Genomic DNA, 19,175 nt, shown 5'->3' with positions numbered 1-19,175 from the left:
TGCCTTACTGTATTGTCCTCTTGCTCAGGTTTATTTTAACACAAGCAAAAGCAAAAAGACAAAATCATTTAAGGACACATTCTGTAATAGTGTAAAAGAATTCAGAATCCAGAAAAGCCTTACTATTTGAATATTCACAGGAATTAAATGGGTGCCATCTTGGAACACCATAATGAGTATTAACAACACATCCATGCTTTGACCCTAATTGTAATAAACATAACTCAGTATAGCTGCCACTGGAATCAAGCAATTTGTACTTCTAGACTGCTTACTTTTGATTACACTTATAGCTCAGGCTTATATTATGTTACTACTATCTCTAATTTATTTTCCCTCACAGTTTTTCCTAGTTGATCAGAGGATTTAAACGGCCACCTTTGAAATGGAACATAGTAGCAAGTGACAAGATTGCTTGCTAATTTTAATTCTCTGTTGGCCTTGCTTCTCAAAAAGCACAACCCACCGTCACTTGACAAGAACAGAGAATGCCACCCATCTAGTGATATTCTTTTAATTAGAATCAAAGATGAAATCTGAATATATAAGAATAAGTGAAATATTTTGTGGGTTGTGTACCTTAGTTTCTAAATGTACCCTGTCTTTTGAAGAGGGCAGCACCTGTAACCTTGCTTTTTGAAATTTTCATTTCAGAAGTGGTTTTGCCTTTGAAAGATTTTAATTTTCACTGTACATTTTTGCACCTTGAATGCAGCTAAGGCTTTTTATTATTAATTCAATGGCAATAACAAATATTTAGAACTCATGTGTGGTGTATGTGTGTGTACACTATGTGGATGGCAGACTAGGCAGGCTGCAACTAATTCATCAAAACATGAATGTATGTTTGCATGTGCCCACTTGATAACTTGAGTCCCAATGACATAGCTGTTTAATTTTTAAGGTAATATGTTTTATTTATTAAATGCTTGTTTTTTTAATATCACTATATATAATAAGTATAAATGTATATATTTTTTTTCTTTGCATAAACTTTTTAATGCAGTCAGTTGCAGTTTATTGGGTTTTCCTGACAAAAACAGCTCCACATTCAACTGTCCTCATCAAAGTTAAATAATGTATTTTTGTGGGATGTCTTTTAGAGAAGTGTTGATTCAGTGGTCATTTGGAGGCTTTTATTTGTTTGCGGTGCTGGGTTTGTACTGCATTGTACTTGAGTTCAGTCTACCTTCAATGGACACAAATTGGTTGTTAGAATATATGAAACACTGCAACCTTCATAATGATCATAAAGTTGGATCAAGCTTTAGCTACATATATTCCCCTACTCTTCCCCCACTGGCATATCTGCAAGACATTACTGCAAAGCTCTATGAAACAGAGAGTTGCGGCTGGCCTGTTGAGTGAAATCAGACATCAGAAATCTCCTGTTAATTTAAACACTAACCAGACACCCTGGCTTCAGTCTTGCTGCCTGACCCGTACTGCACTCAGCAAGTTAAGAGTCATATGGCTGTGGAAAAGATTGGAGACACCGGTTTCAAACCAGTGAAACAAAGAGAGAGAAGTTGATCCTGGTTTCATTCTGTTATTTGAAGCTGGTCTTAGTGGTGCTCCTTATGCTGCCCATGTTGCTGCAGAATTTGCAGGTTTTTAGAAAAAATATTTTTAACTTGGATTTATTTATTTGTAAAAGTGCTGAAAAACAGATACAAGCAAATACTGGACACGTTTATGAAAATATGTCCATTTAAATTACAACTTTTGAAAAATTATATTATTGACAAGAAACGAAATGAATAGGCTGACACTGTTAAGGTTAAAAACTCCAATGCTGATGGCTGAATAAGCTGATGAATACACTTTCTTGCCTTAGTTTTTTCATATGTTTCTCCTTTTAAATTGTTAATACTTTCTTTTATTCATGTACAATGTCATAGAACAATTGAATATAACTGAATTCACAGTGTGTGGTAAATACTGTGTGGATCATGGTTTATGACTTGTGCAATAATGATATTCACATTTGAATAGTACATGTACTATGTGTTATTGCTCCTTGTTGCCGCTCTGTGCACCCCTCAGACTGTGATTTACAGCGTTTCCTTTTGCACGTGATTTGCATGGTCCTCGACACTATTACTGTCTCTTTCATTCACTCAGCACGCAGTACTTAAATCAGTCCCTACGTCAAATTTACATAACTGAACATCCAATGTAACCTGACAAGTCAAACTCGGCAGCGGAAATCATCTTTTTGATGTTACACAATTGTAGAAATAATTGATTGTCAGATGCTATTACTCAGACCATTTGCTGCCTCTACAATCTACTCCAGACTCAATGCTACTAGATGCAAATGCATCGGGTCCATGTGATTGTGCTCTTGGAATGAATTGGCAGCCGAGTACTTCTATACTACAAACTAATGCTACTGTATGTACTGCATGTATTACCATGCAGCAAGGCACACACAGGCAAACATGAACTCTCAGTACTGTAATGTACTGTAATCATCATGACAAGCCTAAATCAGCAGATGATAATCTTACTACACAGGACATGTCTGAATATTTTCTTTCTTACTGGGCCATTTTTTAAATGATGCTGTCAAAAAACAACAGTTGACAAGGTACTCTGAAAGGGCAAGTAGACGATTTTATTATGTTTTATTCGATAAATTATTAAGTTTGTCATATAGTATTTCTAATATATATGGAATTGAATCTAGATTTTAGTAAACTGTGCAATACATGACGATCTGTCGTTTTTGATCAAATAGCATCTTTAACATTTTTAAGAAGGCAAAAAAAAAAAAAAAAAAAAAATCTGCTCATTCCGGTGCCAGGACCGGAATAAGCATAATCTTGCTTTTTTAGGAAGTGGTTGCTTTATATTGTGGTGCCTATAATTTGACTGTATGCTCCACATATGCTACAACATGTCTTATGACCATAAAGCACAAACAACAAATAACCAGATTGGACCCATTTTTCTTAACAATAACCACAGCATCTCCTCCTCACTACCAAGTGACAGTGGTAGCTTGTGTGCAAGGTCAACCCCTTCTTGGTAAGTGTGGGTGTATATGAGGGGGAGTGTTTTGCTTTTGATACCTGCCTTTTCCATCTTTCTCTTTACTCAAGTTGGTTGGCACAATGTCCAAGGCAGACAGTGGGTTATGTTGAGGGTGCGTGATGAAAAAGGTGAACAAAGTAAAGCACATATTTACTGTGGGCATGAGAGAAGGACAAGTGCAAAATGAAGGAATAAAAGAGGAATGGGGGGTGAAGTATGTGGGGATTTGAATTGAAAGGGAAAGGGTTGTGTGGGTGTTTGTGTATGTGCATGAGTATTGCATTCCTGATTAGATGGCCCCATACAATGGCTGAGTTGAAGGCTGCAAGCCCTTTTAAACGGAATAATATGCAGGGTCAATAGTGTTCCCTGGCGACAAGTTCCTGCTTTGTTAAAGGAGCTATACGTAATCATTTTTTAGTAAAAAACATTCCAAAATACACTAAAATTATCAACAGATTGTGAAGAAATAACAGTTTTGATGTTATGTCAGTGGGCCTTTTCTAACAAAAGAAAAACAACTTTCAAGTTATTACATATTACTTGAGTAATGTGTTATATTATTGTTTTTGCTGATAAAGGTAAAGATATAACTGTAAAATGGTACCCCCAACACTGATAGAAAGAGAAGCAAAAACTAGAGGTAACACTGACATTGCTTTAGACTGCTTGACTCTTAAAGTCAAGCGAATTAGTTTGGAGTATGAATCAACTGGTGGCCAGTCTTAAGGTAGGAACACACTGGCCCAACCGTTGGACGTCTGAAGCGTTTGGAGAGGCTCGGACGAGGTCGGGAACACATATGTTTGGTGTGTTCAGGTGCGTCGGAAGCTTTCAGAGCCGCGCGGACGTTGTCGGATCCGACTGAGCATGCGAAGTCTGAGGAGGAGGGCCGTCGGACGTCTGAGCCATTGGATTCTCTGATTGGTTGTGTGCCAGCTGAATGGCCGTTCTGATTGGCGTTGTGCTGGCGAATCAGCGTGGTGTGTGGGAGGGGCGCAATACTGTGTGCGCTTTGTTTTTCTATGTACTCCGTTTCGTCATTCCCCGTTTTCATGTTTTGCAGTACTGGCACCAGACTAGTTGTTATGTCCGTTCAGGACGAATTAATTCTTGGTCGTTTGGTAATGCTTCGCTGCATGTTTAGTATGCAGCTGTTTTTATCGAAAATAGTTAAGTTTCGTTTTGATCGAAAGTAAAGAGAGTTGCGTGCACAAGCCTCTCGTTTACAACTCACAACACAAGCGCCACCCGCTTATTGCATCTCGCGCAAGCGCAGAACGTACACGCTACTGTGGAGTAGGCAGTACGTCGAAGCGGTGTGTTCAATGCAACTTTTCTGCCGAACGGGTCAGACAAGAGGCAACGGAGTGGTCGGAGAGTGGTCGGATAAGGCAGTTGGACGTCTGGGCGGTGTGTGGGGGCCTTTAGATATAAGACCCCTTATAACCTTAACCTCAAAGAGCAAAGATGGCCAACAGTCATCTGTCTTTTATGATACGCATTCCAATTGAAACAGTCAGTTGTGCAATAGTGATGACACCGTCCTCAATGTCTTCTTAATATCATAGTGTTTCTAAATATGAGGGTCACATTTTATGTTAGATATTTGATTTTGGATCAATGTTGTGTGATTATGTTTTAAGCATCTATAGGACCATCAATAGATTGGTCAGTTGGTTAGTTGGTCTGTCCCCATTTTAAAAACCTGTGTACCGGGTGACTATAATGAAGAATATGTAAAGTATATTGCAGTTTTATGTGGTTCTCACAAGTTTATCTTAGCAGACCTGATTTCTGGTGTCATTTCCAGTTTATGTAACACAGCTTGTAGGAACCATATGCCTGCACATTGCTGACATCTGACACCCCTTCCTCTTTTACTAACATGTGTTCCTCAACATCCCTCGCAATTAGGGGCCTTGTAGATAAAGTAGTGTGGCGGTCTATTGCATGCATCTTCTGCAGATTACACACAGATCCTTCACTGACACCACCATGGGGTTGGCTCCCCCGTCCTTCTTTCCACCCACACACTATTGCTTGTCATGCATGTTTAGCCCAGTTCATTGACATGCAACAGAATCCTGGTTTCAAAAATGCGAGAAAGAAAAGAAAGAAAGACTGAAAGAAAGAAATATTCCCTTGTGTAATGACAGCATCTTTGCAGCAATGTCATCTGGCTGCTTGATGTTGAATCAGTTTCTCTGTCATTGGGGATGTGTACCTCTACCACTTTGTACACAAAGTCAAATATCACAAATATTTTTGATGAATTACAGCAACATCACTACATATCAAGGGAAAGTGATATACATATTCTTTTAACAATCTCATTTTGTCTGAAGATGTTAACACTTGAGAAAACTGCATTACATGAAGAAAATTATAAAATGTTCTACCTTCCACCTTTTCAGGCAAGAAAGTCATATAGGCTATATTACAATATAATGATAACTTAAATCCTAAGCAAATGTATCACTATTCACTTTGAGTGATATTTGAGTGAATATATAACGACTGGTTTGTTGATGAATAAAATATGCAAATGATCTGACATATTAAATCTTTCATTTGATATATTGAAATGAAGCAAAATGAACGCAGTTGTGAGGTGACTGCTGCTTCTTTTCTGTAGGGGTTTCCCTCATTAGGATTTGCATGTGCAGATCTGTTACCGTGGCACAAATTAGTTACAATTTTAAATATTTTTGATTGGCACATGAGTGTACTAGATGCATGAATATGTGAATCAGGTGTCTGGTCTTTTTTAACACTGTAACACAAGTGTGAACTGTTCTACTGGTCAATTTATAAACAAGATATAATTCAGATGCCTTCTTATAGTGGGAAGAGGAAAAAAAAACCATTGTGATTGTGTTTTTTTATTCATTTCAACTGGTCTAACTGTTATTTGTAGACATCAAACATGCTTCCAAAAGAGCAACAAGAGAAGTGTGTTGCTGTAGGAATTGATATCACATGGATAATTACCACAGCAGAAACGCAAAAGTTAGGTGTGCCTGTGTCTGTGTGACAGAGAGGTATTTGGCCTCTGAGCGGCAGCTTGTGTTCTGCGTCTCTTTGATGCAAAGTGATGTGTACTAATTCTACATCTGCTCAAACCAAACAGGGCTTGAAAGTTCAGCCAAGTCCCCCATAAAAATCACTTCCTCTTAGCATATCATCCCCTGCCCCTCTCTCTGTGCACAAATTAAATTTGTTGCATTTTTCCTGCATCCTCTTTGCATTTTGAAGTGATGGACAAATAAGTGGATATAGCTTTGGGGTTTTGTGTATGTGTGTGTGCCTATGTTTGAGTGTGGATTTGGATTTCATTTGCTGGTTTGGCTGTTTTGGAGGATATGTGGCCCTGAAATGGGCTCTTGTCATATGGGCTGAAGCTTTGAGGGTTTGATTGTAGTCTCACTGTGTAAATACCCAAACAAACAGGCAGCGGTCAAAATGTGCTGTCAGTTTGCCATCTATTTACATTCCTCTCTCCCACTTTGTTGCTCTCACTCTCTCGCTTCCTCTTGCAACTGATTTGTTAATTTGTATTTAGTCCCTAGCTTTCCTTTCTTCTGTCTGTTGTTCCCTCTCTTCCTTTGACACAAACTCTTTCCATTCTTTTATTGTCTCACTTTGTGAATATCGGTAATATTTGTGGTTCCAAGTGTCATGGCTAAATTAGGGAAAGGACTTTCTGACGGGAATTAAGATTTAAATTGTCAATTTAACCATGTGTCTACCATATCTCACTGGTGAAAAATCTTGAAGTTGTTCTCCGATCATTTGAAACACTGAAACAACTGCATTCTATGCACTCGCAGTACATTCTGGCATTTCTAATTCATCACACCCAATGTAACAAATCCAAAGATGAAATATTGAGCCCATTTGGTTGTTCTTAAGTGGCTATAAATGCAACTGTTTATGCATATTCGCCCAACCGCTACAAAGCGTACCAGGCTTCTCGAATTTGTTTTCCGCAGCTGTTCTGCATAACAACGCCACGCTATCACGCACAAGCGAAAGTCTGGTGAAGGGAATCTATTCATAATTCAAAGAAACAACAAGGCACAAGCTGTGGCGTTGTCAGATATAACAAATTGAGGAGGAAAAGAGTCGAATTTGTATCTGCTTACAGAGGTTGACTGCATTATACATACTGCAGGTGCCGCTGAGTGCGTGGTAATAGGATATATGATGGATGGCCAAGCCGCATGGGTTCCCATTCCTCTGGGTTATTCATCTATTTATCTGCTTATTTATTTATTCCTTCACCCAGAAAGACCCTCACAAGCTCTGGATTTGCCTAAGGTGCTGTAGTACCTAAAAGAGTGCTGGCCAGGATGAAAATGGGACTCTCTAAGGTGTGGAAGTTCTCTGTCCTGCATGTGTCAGGTGCACTGCTGATGTTCATTGGTGGTGTCTTTGGTTTAAGGGGGCCTGTACTTTTTTCTTAAATCCTTATAGTTCCTTAACTAAAGCAGAAAACAAAACCATAACACATTTTCTCTTTAAGAATGTATTGGAAACCACAAATGAAACTCGCACAGAAATACAGCTTATTTAAACATGCACACAAACTCGTCTAGATAAATTTCAACATGTTAATGCCAAGATTCAAAAAGATTCACCCTCTGAAATCAAAGATGACAGAGCTATGAAATTGAAACAAAACAAGAAGAAATAAAACCCTTAGGGTTTACTAAAATAATAAATGTATGACATAATTGAAGAATTGTAGCAATTAGCAGCCCAACATGAAACCATGCCTACAGGGACCGCTGTGACACAGAGGTAGCAACCGCCACACCTTTGATCACACACAATCGCCAGCTAACTGCCTTTCATGTTTAACCCTGTCACTGCTCCCCTATCAAGGTTGTCACTCAAGGACCTGCATGTGCCCTGGAGTAGGTCACCTCCCCTGGGACAAACTGTCTCACTCCCCCCACCCCAAGTCACCACCACTCTCTGCTGCAAAAAAGGGACACTATGCTCTGTCTTAATAAATATACATTGTGTAAAGCAGCACAACAACATTTTAATGGAAAAATGCCTAAATCACAGATTTTGCAAAATAGTTGTTCTTTCCTTATCCTGCGTGTATTTACTGTTCATTTTCATACACATGAGAGCACACACCTTTTTTTCTGCAAGTATCTTAACACTGTACTAAACATTCGCCACTACCACCATCATGCAGCTGCCAACAGCACCTCTAAACCAATATCAGCACCTCCTCCTCCACCCCTCCAGAACATTTTTCCATCGTCCTCATTTCAACAGCCCATGGCAACGACAGCTTACGACGAAGCAAAGTGGGGAAGAGGAAGGGAGTAAGGGGGGCAGTCGGCCGTAGATCAGGGCAGGGAGGATGGCGGCGCGACCAGGAGGTGACAGGGGAATAACATCCCTTTCTCCTCAATCGACAGGGACCATAACTCCTGCCTCTCCAGGGACAGATTGAGAAAGGCAATAGCCCAAGGGGCTGTGAAGCACGGATGCTTAGGAGAATTGAAAGTTAAAAGAAAACGCAGTTTGCCAAGCCACTGCCACTGATTCAGCCGACAGCACTGCTGTGCTCCACAGTGGAATTTTCTTGTTTCTTGTAACTCTCTCTTTTTTTTTTTTTTTGAATTACGTTTTTTTGTAAGATGGCAATAGAAAGGCCCAAGTAGCATGCTGTCCATATAGATTATCAAACAATACATCTCCAGGGGTTGTTGTGCAGCTAGCTCCCCATTTTTGGTGATTTCTTCACTTTTTGAAGTTGGTGGGACAATGCACTCATCTATCTTTCTCAGTCATTTGAAGTCTCACCTCAGTTGTTCCACTTAAAAAACATAAGAAAAAAAAAACATTTGGTGGCAGAGGCCAATGAGATGTAAGATGTTTCTTTTGAGATTAACTTTTCTCCCTTGACTTACACAGGCACAATTGACCAATAATGGCCTGGCACTATGTATAAACAATAAAGGTATTAAAGAAATCCATTTTAGTGCCAGACATTTAAGTCTTGCTGGATGTAGCAATCCAGATGTGGTTGGATTGTGAACATTCCACTGACAGTGTTTAATTTTTTCTAGTGGATTACCAGCTGTGACAGCCAGTAACATATCATTTTACATGCCTGACTCTGGAAACTTGCAAGTGACTCCGAATCAAAAGGATTTAGTAAGAAAAGTCAACTGGAGAAAGACAACAGGAAATATTACTGTATGTTCTGAGTGTGGGTGTGTAATGCAGAATATCTTATACAGTGACTGGTGAGTTGCAGTACATGTAATGGTTTGTTAGTATATCATTTCAAATCGCACTGTTTAATTGCTATGTATGTGATAATACTGTGAGTGCTATATCAGCATCATCAAACACAGCTAAACTCTTTATAACTCCCCTAACTATCTCACCTTTTCCCATTTCTCTGTCCCCTCTCTCTTTTTGTATTTTTTCCAAATTCTCCATCACTCCTTCCATGCTCTCCGCCGCCACATTTCCCTGTTTGGAGTGGGTGGGAGGGCTAGGAGAGCTGGCGGGCAGCGGCTTTTATAGCCTGATCAATTTTACAGTGGCTTATTGAATAGCTTTTAATGCCCTTCTTTATTTTCAGTTGTAACCTCCTCCAGAGTGTCTGCCGCTCTAGGGCTGATGTGATGGCTCGCTAGAGAGAGAGAGACAATAAATTTTAATACATCGTCTCTGGAAAATTACACATGTTTAATCATTGATTTTTATTGGCTCATCATAATAACATTATCTCAGTGGGTGAGGGTGGGCAAAAGAGTGGCTCATAAAAAGGAAAGAGGTTGAATTAGTTATGGCATTTTAAAGAGTGAAGTTGACAAAATGAAATGTTGGCTTAACCAACTTCCTTTGTGTAATATACAATGTATTGATTGGCTCTGTAACTATAATATATATCGATAATTTGATGCAGTCACCATTTAAACAAATGGAGCCTTCTCTGCTGAGACAATCAACAAGATTAAATGACTATGACTATGTGGCAAAAGAATTTAAATTGCACAGACAAATAACATCACATACCAGATTTCTCATAGGGCTGTATGCTAAGATAGTGCCACTGTCATTTTTGTCAATGATTCTCAAACATGGTCTTATCATTAATTATCATATATCTGGAGATACTCTGAACTATCTCTACTTTTGTGAATTTTAAATCAATGTAAGCTAAAGCATTTTCATGCTCGTTGGTGTTTACTCCAGTGGAAAGAGGTCATTAGAATGACATTAAATGCACAGAAAAGATGGTGGAGTTTATGCATTGTTTGAAAAACCATATATAGAATTTGACTGGAGGCTTATCTTATTTAAGAAATTACCAAAAATGCAGTTTGATTCAATAAAGGGAACATTTGTTATTTGTTTATATTACACAACACTTTTGCATATACTACTTTGAAATACTAATGTATATCTTAAGTCCAGTCATGTTTACTCTCTATCACAGCCACTGTGATTTCACCTCAACAACTAGAGTGCAAGAAAGGTGAAATCTGAATGTGTGTGCAGCAAGATTTATCGTCTGCATATAAAAAAATATCAGGATCATTAAGTCCAACTCTACTGCCATCATGCTGATGAAAGTTGGCAAACACATAGACTTCATAATGCCTCGTGTGTGTGCCAGTGTGTGTATATGTGTATAAGGGATGTGATAAGGTAGATTGACTTCTAATATAAACGGTAGAGGTGTCTACTGACATCCATATAGCAGTGCCCTTTGTGTCCCTGCTGGCAACCCCATTCTCTCCTTATGTGTGTGTGAGAGTGTCAGAGAGGGTATAAGGTTATTGCATGTGTTTTTTTGTGTGCAAAATAAGTATGGTCTTATTCACTTTCTGTGATATTGTATGTTTGAAATACTGTATTAAAGCTTGTGAGCATGTGTGATTATGAGGTTACGTGAGTGTAATACAGTCAGTCTGGGTAAGTGAGGGGGCAAGTCATTAGAACTGTGCACATGTGTGCACAGGTCTGTCTCTCTCTCACTCTCTCTCTTACATACACACACACCATATACAACACACACTGGGGCAGGTTAGCCCTCCTCCACAACAGCACCTGCTCCGCTGAAGGTGAAAGAAGTGCTCACTTGAGCTCATTGAAAAGTAGATGTGACAGTAAATTTTTCAGGCCCTTGTGAGATGGGAGATCTTGTTATAGCAGTCAGGATGGGGGTCAGGGCAGTGGCTGCTTGATGATTGAGGAAAAGAGAAGTAAATTCATTCTGCTTCGGGCACTTTGTCAAGTGCCAGTAGCTTACTGTTGAGAGCCACTCACCCATCACCGTGTTACGGCCCCAGAGGTCACCTCCAACGCCATAAATCTGCCTCGCCTGCTAAACCTACTGCCTTCCCCCGGCTGAGCACAAGCAGCGAGAGAGGCTGCAGCTGCCGCTGCTGCTCCTCATAGTCACTCAAATGAAAAAAGGCAGAGGGGAGAATATAGATTCTCCTTTTGATGCTGCTGATGGTATAAGACCAGGACACTGGGTGTGCGGTGCCACAGGGGGAGTGTGTACGTTTCGACTAATGGTTGTGTTGTGTGTGAGTTTATGTGAAAGAATGGATGGTTTATGGATATATATTTGGAGAAAGGTACATTCTTTGTATGTTACAGCCGGGCTTTTGTATGTGTTATAGAGAGTCATATGGTGTATTCTTATATTTAGAGGAGGGTTTCTGCAGCTTTTCTTTTTAAAATTTAAGGCAGTGTGCCAACATTATCAATTTGATAATTGAAAAACAGAATAGTGCATCATAATGGCAGAAATGTATGATAAAATAAGACACAATTTTACAAACTCAACACCTCTTTTAGGTGCTTTTCACATGTTTCTACAGAGAGAGAAATGACTAAAACTAAAAATAGTTTATTAAAGTGATACCCCACCCTACCCTGCAAAACCCACAAAAGTCAAAAACCCATAGAAGAAGTCAGAGAGAAAAGACAGAGGAAAGAGGTATTACAGAAGGTAGAAGCAGACCAGGGAGATGAGAAAGAAAGGAATACAATTGAAGAAAAGTGCAAATGAAGTAGAATACTTTATCAGTACCAAATTTTAATATGCAAAGTAAAACAATATTGAAAGCTTAAGAAGTACAGCAAGTGTTTTCCCAACACTATTACCCACAGCCGCTACACAGTCTAATAGTGGCTGAATACAACACATAGCAGCACTCATTTTATGTAGTCAGTGTTTGTGAATTCACTGGCTAATAAAAATAAGCATGCAAAATGTTGCACTCATCATGGTAATTAATACAGAGCGTCTTAGTGTTTGTGTCCAAAAAACATGCAGTAACAAATAAAACGATATGTTCATTGTTGTAAAAGACCACAGTAGTGCCACATTTTATAAATGGAACTGAATTAATCTGGGCTGCAGTCCACCAACACTGGTTGATGTTGAGCCATTTTCTCTGCTGAAATGTAAGATTGGTGCGTAGAACATTCCTTCAGCTGTTATTTTGTTTTATCACTGCCAACATACTCACTAGACTCAATGAGAAGTTGATCCAGGATACAAAGAAAGCAAAAAGTCTACATTTTATACTTAATAAGGACAAAAAAAAAAAAACATTGTTCGATAAAATTCTGTCACTCCATAGAGTGTGCATAGGACTTCAGTTTCTATGCTTATTCTCATTCTTTCATATGATCACACCAAAACAGATACCAACCATATACAAAATCATAGGGGATCATGTTCTTTCATTTCCTAAATTGATAATTGGTATATCTAGAAATGTTCCATATGCTAACATTTTTCTAGGATGGTGGTAGAGAACTAAAGTCAGAAGAGGGGAAATGATCCGGTTCTGGTGTGGCTGTCTGTGTGTTTACATATGTGTATGAGTGTGTTGTTTTCTGTACACTCACTTGTCCACACATGTGCAGAATGTGAGTGATATGCTTCTTTTTAAAGTTTGTCATCGTGCACCATAATTACACCTGCCCAACTATGTGTGTGCATATGTATTCAACTACCCATGTTGCATACATGTGTATGTGTATGCACACACCTTTCAAGCATTTTAGTGTATGAGCACCAGCCTGCTTTCAATATAGCCTCTTATTAGGTGGTGATTATCCTGCCTGCATCTGGCTTCTTTCAGCCTTTGACTGGAAGTTGGAGAGGCCAGGGGCACCATGGGAAGAAAGGAGTGAAAACTTCCTGAACCCGCGTCCACTCCACCCCTCAACTTTAGTGTATTCCTCAACCTCTGAAAGAACCCTGTTAGAAATACTCACTCATGTTTTTTCTGTAAACCATAGAACATTATGGATTGGGTGGAGAAATTTGATGATGCTTCTCAAACAGTGTTTGCAAGCATGCACGATGTAGATCACTTGAGGTATTATAGCAGATACCTTCAAATTAAGTTCAACCTGTCCTACTTTGCACTCACTATCTAATGTCTGTCCTGAATTAACCTTGGAATTAATGGTCAACACTTTTGAACTCCTTGATACAACTTTCCCACATTTGTAATGCAGATAATTCTCACAAATGTAAATGCAATATTTTCTGTCTTAGCTTTCTAGTTAACTGTTTAGCGACTCACTGTTTCTTGTCATGGCTTTAAAACTCAGTTAAATTGTATTTGTTCGAAATAGAAACTGGATTAAATCACAATACAATAGTATTCCAGCAACCATCTTATACAATTGCTGGGTTTTCATTTGATTGTCAAGCAAATTTGAACAAAAATGTTTGAAATGTCACACAAGAAAAGTGGATTAGGCACACCTCAGTCTATTGGTTTGGGGCAAATAATTAGGCTAGTTGTATTATCAGATGTTGCATGTTGAGGTTACACTACACATGGCTGTACTGAACAGAGTAGAAGAAGCTTGCAACCACAAACAAAACTAGTTGATGTCAACCTTGAAGAAGAAGTAAAAAGTCCTGCCATCTACACTTCTTTAGATAGCTACTTCAAACGTCCTCTTCTTCTCTTGGAGCAGAAACAGTTGATCAGTCATGAGAGTTACATGTTTCCATCTGACATAAATAGCATTAACTGTTAATGTTGATTAATTGATAAGAACCACCACAAGCAATTCCCATACCCGTTTCTAATGTGAGGATATGCATAAAGATACTTGAAATGTGATGAAAATACAACCATTTCATTTCATTTAGAACCACAAGCTAGTGGAGAAATGGATTAATATGCCTTTCCTCTGATGGTGAAATATCTGACTGTACTGAAGTGAAAAGGTCAAACCAAAGCAACTCTCAAGAAAGAAAATGTTTAAAAGTATTTATCAAGCTTACAAGTGTGCTTACAAATATGCAAATATACGTATGCATTACCTTTGGGACCCAACCTTCAGCACAGATGCACACGTATGCACACAATTTCTTGTTCCTTCACTCCTACTCCTACCCGTAATAAATTGACAGAACACCCCTGGAAGATGCGGACAGCACCAGCAAGATCTAAAACACACTGTGAAGCAGAAAAGAGACCAGGAAAATAATAAGACAAAAGAGGAAGAAATAGATCGTAGATGGGGAGAAAGCATTGTGGCAGGATCCCGAGGGCCTGGCTGGGGACTTTGTAAGAGCCCATACATCAGCTGTCACCCAATGGGCTTCCAAAGAGCCACAACAGAGAAACACAATAGACTGGACAGATGGTCCCAAACAAACTGCAGCGAGTTTGATGCTATTAAAAGCTGTTTACCTCATGCCAGACGCCAGCGAGTGTAGTGGATGCATCGTATGATCATTTCGGGATGACTAAATGTGTGTGTATTTATGTTAGACTACCAGCTTCTTGTGTTTCAACAAACACTCTGTTGTGTTTTTCGCCACTAAGTGACCATTCATAGCTTCAGCAAGATGTGTATGTGTGCGTGTGTGTAGGTTGTACATAATTAAGATACAATCAAAGACAACATGTGATGCTGAAAAACAAACAGTATTATGATTGATTTGCACACAGTGGATGCCAGCTAGCTCCCCAGGACATGATGAACTTTTGGCTGTTACCCAATAACCAGACAAAAACAGACCCCCTCTATCTTTCTCTGTTACTCCCTGCCTCCCATCCTCTCCTCTTTCCTCTCCCTGTCATCTGCTCTCCTAAAGAACGACTCTGACACCTCAGAATGATGAACTCCTTCAATGTGATGACCTTTCTCCTTCGGACTAGTCACCCACCCTCCTGCCCTCGTCCATGTAGATGAGACAGAGACAGATGAAGATATTTTGCAATGTGTGTGCATGTGTGGGTGACGATGGGGAATGGTGGGCGGGGGTGTCTTGCAGTGACACAGTGAAATTGGTTTTGGTGTTGGTGGATGGTGGTCGACCCACCTTCAGATCAGCAGTCATCCAGGGAGATTAATCCAGACACAGGAGGCCTGTTGGAGAGCAGTCATGACAGGCCCTGAACGAGAGGAGAGAGACAGGCAGGGAGACAGACAGATGGGGCGGATGGGTTCATGACAATGATATACCTACTGAGATTGTGTCCATATATCTATGTATGCAACTTTCAGGTTTAACATACAGATTGTTAGACTGCTGGGGATATGAATAATGTAAAGACCAAAATTCTCCACCATGACATGTAAAAATAGCCCAAATTTAGCATAGTTACTAAATCATTAACCAGTTTATGCAGGTCTGGTGTTGCTCTAGTAGATGAATTCCCTGGTTGGATAAAACCAACCCAATCAAACAGGACATTGCCAAGCAGTGTAAAACTGATCAGGACATCCTACAGTCAAATGTTTAATCTCTTTAAGTTATTGCTTATAAATAGACTATATTTAACAAGTTAACGTGTTCACGATCTCATTCTAATGCTTAGTTTGTCATTTCTTTGTAGCCACAGCATCATGACAACAGCTTATTTCTAAATAATACCTGCTCCTCGTGGTGAAACCACACAAATATATATATATATATATATATATATATATATATATATATATATATATATATATATATATATATATATATATATATATATGTGTATATGTATATGTATATATATATATATGTATGTATATATATATATATATATATATATATATATATATATATATATATATATATATATATATATATATATATATATATACATATATATATATATACATATATATATATATATATATATATATATATATATATATATATATATATGTATATGTATATATATATATATATCCTTGAACAACCCAGTACTTTAGCAACCCTAACAGTACCTGCTCACTCATTCTATGACAGCACAGATGAGAGCATCTACTGAGTGCCTGAAATGAAAAATGAGTTGATGAAAGTTGATTAATATGGTATCATTAGCCATGCTCATCTTGCCTTCTTCGTATTCTGCTTTAATTGGCTCTGATATGTAATCCTCCACCTTTGGGCCATCCTTTGTAATTCTGTCTTGTTTCCGTCTATAATTGGTTCAGATCAGTGAGTCTTACGGGTCGCATGGAGGTTAGAAATCCTTGGATCATTTTTGTAATGTTAACCTTTGCTCAATGAAGACTCACATATACACTTACATACCTTTTGTTTTGTCCCTTATTTAAAGACATTTGTTCCATTTTAGAAATTGGGAGTAACTGGCACCTACAAATTCTTGTTGGAATTGTTCATACTGTGATGTACTGAATGGCAAGCTTTATGGATCCTGAGACACAGTCATGAAATTGCTAAAACCAGGCCTTCCCTAGTCCACCTCCTTAAAGAATGGTCTTTAATGTGTTCTTATTCATTGTAAATTACTTTAAGATGCCTATACTCACTTACTTGCTCCAAGCACGTGTCCTTGTGTGTGTGAATGTGTGTGTTCAGTTTTTCAGTGGAGGTGAACACCATTAGCAGGCTGACTGTTTGCATGTGTCTTTATCTCTGTCTGTGTGTATGTCTGTTTTCAGGTCAGCTGTCTATTCCTTGTCTTCCAGAAAGACTGGACAACCCCTTGAGCCAATCCTCCAAAGACACTCATCTGCATAGAAAGGTAACTGACTTCTCACACACATACACACGCACAGCAGGGTGTATCAGTCACTCCAGCAGGACTTTGAGCTTTGGGTAACAGAGCAGTTCAGGGGTCAACAGCAGCATTTGATCTTTGACCTCAGGACAAAAACAGACTGAAGTCGGGGGCTGAGCGATCACTGTGTTGGGTTAACACATTCAACAGAAGCAAGTCGGAAGTCAGTTGGTGCAGTCAGTTGGTTCAGTTTGATGTCATTCAGTTCAATTAAACTTTGATTTCAGAGCTTGTAAGAAATACTTGTGATTCCCATCTATTGATACCGAAGAAGTAAGTAAACCTTTTTTTTTTTCTTTTTTTTTACCAAATAAAGGTCTTGTAGCCACACAAAAAAAGGTAGTCAGTAAAAAATTTAATGTAATCAAACACTTCTCAGTAATTGAGTGTAACTTAATTTACTGCAACACAATGTTGATTTGACAGAAAGAGGATATCAAAGTCATACAGAATTATTGATGCTTTCATTTCAATTTGATATCGATAAATATTTTATATTCTATTGATTTTTGTTTTCCAAATTACAAGTGTTCCCCAAAATGATCCCATTATGTAAAACAAAACTACTTACAGGGCTTAGCAGAAGTCCCTTTTTCCCTCCCCTCTCTCCCTCACACACATCCCCTCACATTTGCTCACCACTGCTTGACTGACTGCCTCTTCGCTGAGATGAATTGAAGCCTCCACTCTCCCCTGTCCCCCTGGTGGCCAGCATTAGAACCACATCACACATAACCACATAACTCCTTCAAACAAGTTACCTTCATTGAGTCAAATTTAAAGTCTTTTGTATTTTCAAATTGCAGAAAATCTGCCATCCGGACTTACATGATAAAGATAATGAATAAAACCTTTCTAATATAAGATGCTGCTGTAATAATTGTAAATAAGAGATATAACTTTATAATCCATTACATATATATGACATTTGCTTTGGTTTCTTTGCCTTTGTTAATCCAGAGAAGGGTTTACTGAGCATCCTTTATGCTTTAGATTCATACAACTAACAATACTGACACAGTGAAATTGTTCTGCATATAGTATACAAAGTTGAAGTAAAACCTTGGTTACCTGTTAATATTTGTCTTGTGTTGATTGTTTGAGAATCCATCTTAATTTTATTTCAAAGCATAAAACTGGAGTTTGAGATGAGATACCCAGTTCTCTCCCTTAGAGACTCTTAATTAAAGCTGGTTTGAAACATTTTTTCAGTCGCTAAGTAAGCAATCCTGAGCTCTGAATTATAAGTGAATGTAGCATAAATGTGGAAAATGAAAACCGGCAGTGCTCAAAGTTAGATATTGAAAACCAATGCACATGTACCTCCATTCCCTTGATAACACGTACAATTATCACTAAGCTGGCAACTTTTCAACCATAGTAAAAAAAATGAAAGACAAACAAATTTACTCAATTAGGAAAGAGATATTATCCAAACAAAATAGATGATTTAGCATTTTGGCTTTAAAATAAATCCTACTAAAAACCTACTCCAAGATTAAATCACATTTTCAGGGCTTCACTTTCATTTTCTTGCTGCCTCTTTCACCCTTGTCGAACTGCTACCACACAACAACTTCCAACTGTCCTACCTCCAGTGTGATCGAAGCTGACTTTTCTCTCCACCCAGCTTTGTTTTTCTTCACAGCCGTTGGGTGGTCCGTGTCTCTCGCTCCCTCTCTCTCCTTAACTCTATCTCACTCTCTCTCACACACACTCATTGTCAAGTTCACAGCGTCTGTTTCTCGTTGAGTTCTACGGGACCCAGGCACGGTCCGAAATTCAATACCAGAGTATACACAATTAAGTTCACACCAGAGGTTATTGGGTGGAATTGTGGTCTCATTCCACAAAATGTGCGAGTCAGTCAAAAGATAGGAGTGTGGGAGTGTTTATGTGTGGTTTGTTAGCTGATCATTGTTAACTAGTGATAGGAGGTGGAGATGTTGTGTGTGTGTTGTCAGGGCGGTCCTCAGGTTTCAGCTCAATCTGAACCGAATCAAGAGATTCGGTTCAGATTGGCTGTTGCCATTGGAGACTTTGCCTTGACAGGTTGTGATGTCCAGTTAC

General features: G+C 38.7%; 1 protein-coding gene across 4 annotated transcripts in view; it reads left to right on the top strand.

Moving 5' to 3' along the window:
- LOC115591846 (adhesion G-protein coupled receptor D2) overlaps positions 1–19,175 on the top strand; it is a 90,949-nt gene that overhangs the window by 56,393 nt on the left and 15,381 nt on the right. For 2 of the 4 annotated variants that reach the window (XM_030434210.1, XM_030434208.1), the window contains one exon: positions 16,987–17,069. In XM_030434210.1, the coding sequence (XP_030290070.1) occupies positions 16,987–17,069 (83 nt within the window). Of the gene's footprint in view, positions 1–343; positions 445–16,986; positions 17,070–19,175 lie in introns of those variants that run through there. The other 2 variants (XM_030434209.1, XM_030434211.1) reach the window with 2 other exon arrangements.

This window comes from Sparus aurata, chromosome 11 (genome assembly GCF_900880675.1).
Source record: "Sparus aurata chromosome 11, fSpaAur1.1, whole genome shotgun sequence".
In the NCBI taxonomy this organism is placed as follows: domain Eukaryota; kingdom Metazoa; phylum Chordata; class Actinopteri; order Spariformes; family Sparidae; genus Sparus; species Sparus aurata.
This window is presented reverse-complemented; position numbering and strand designations above follow the sequence as displayed.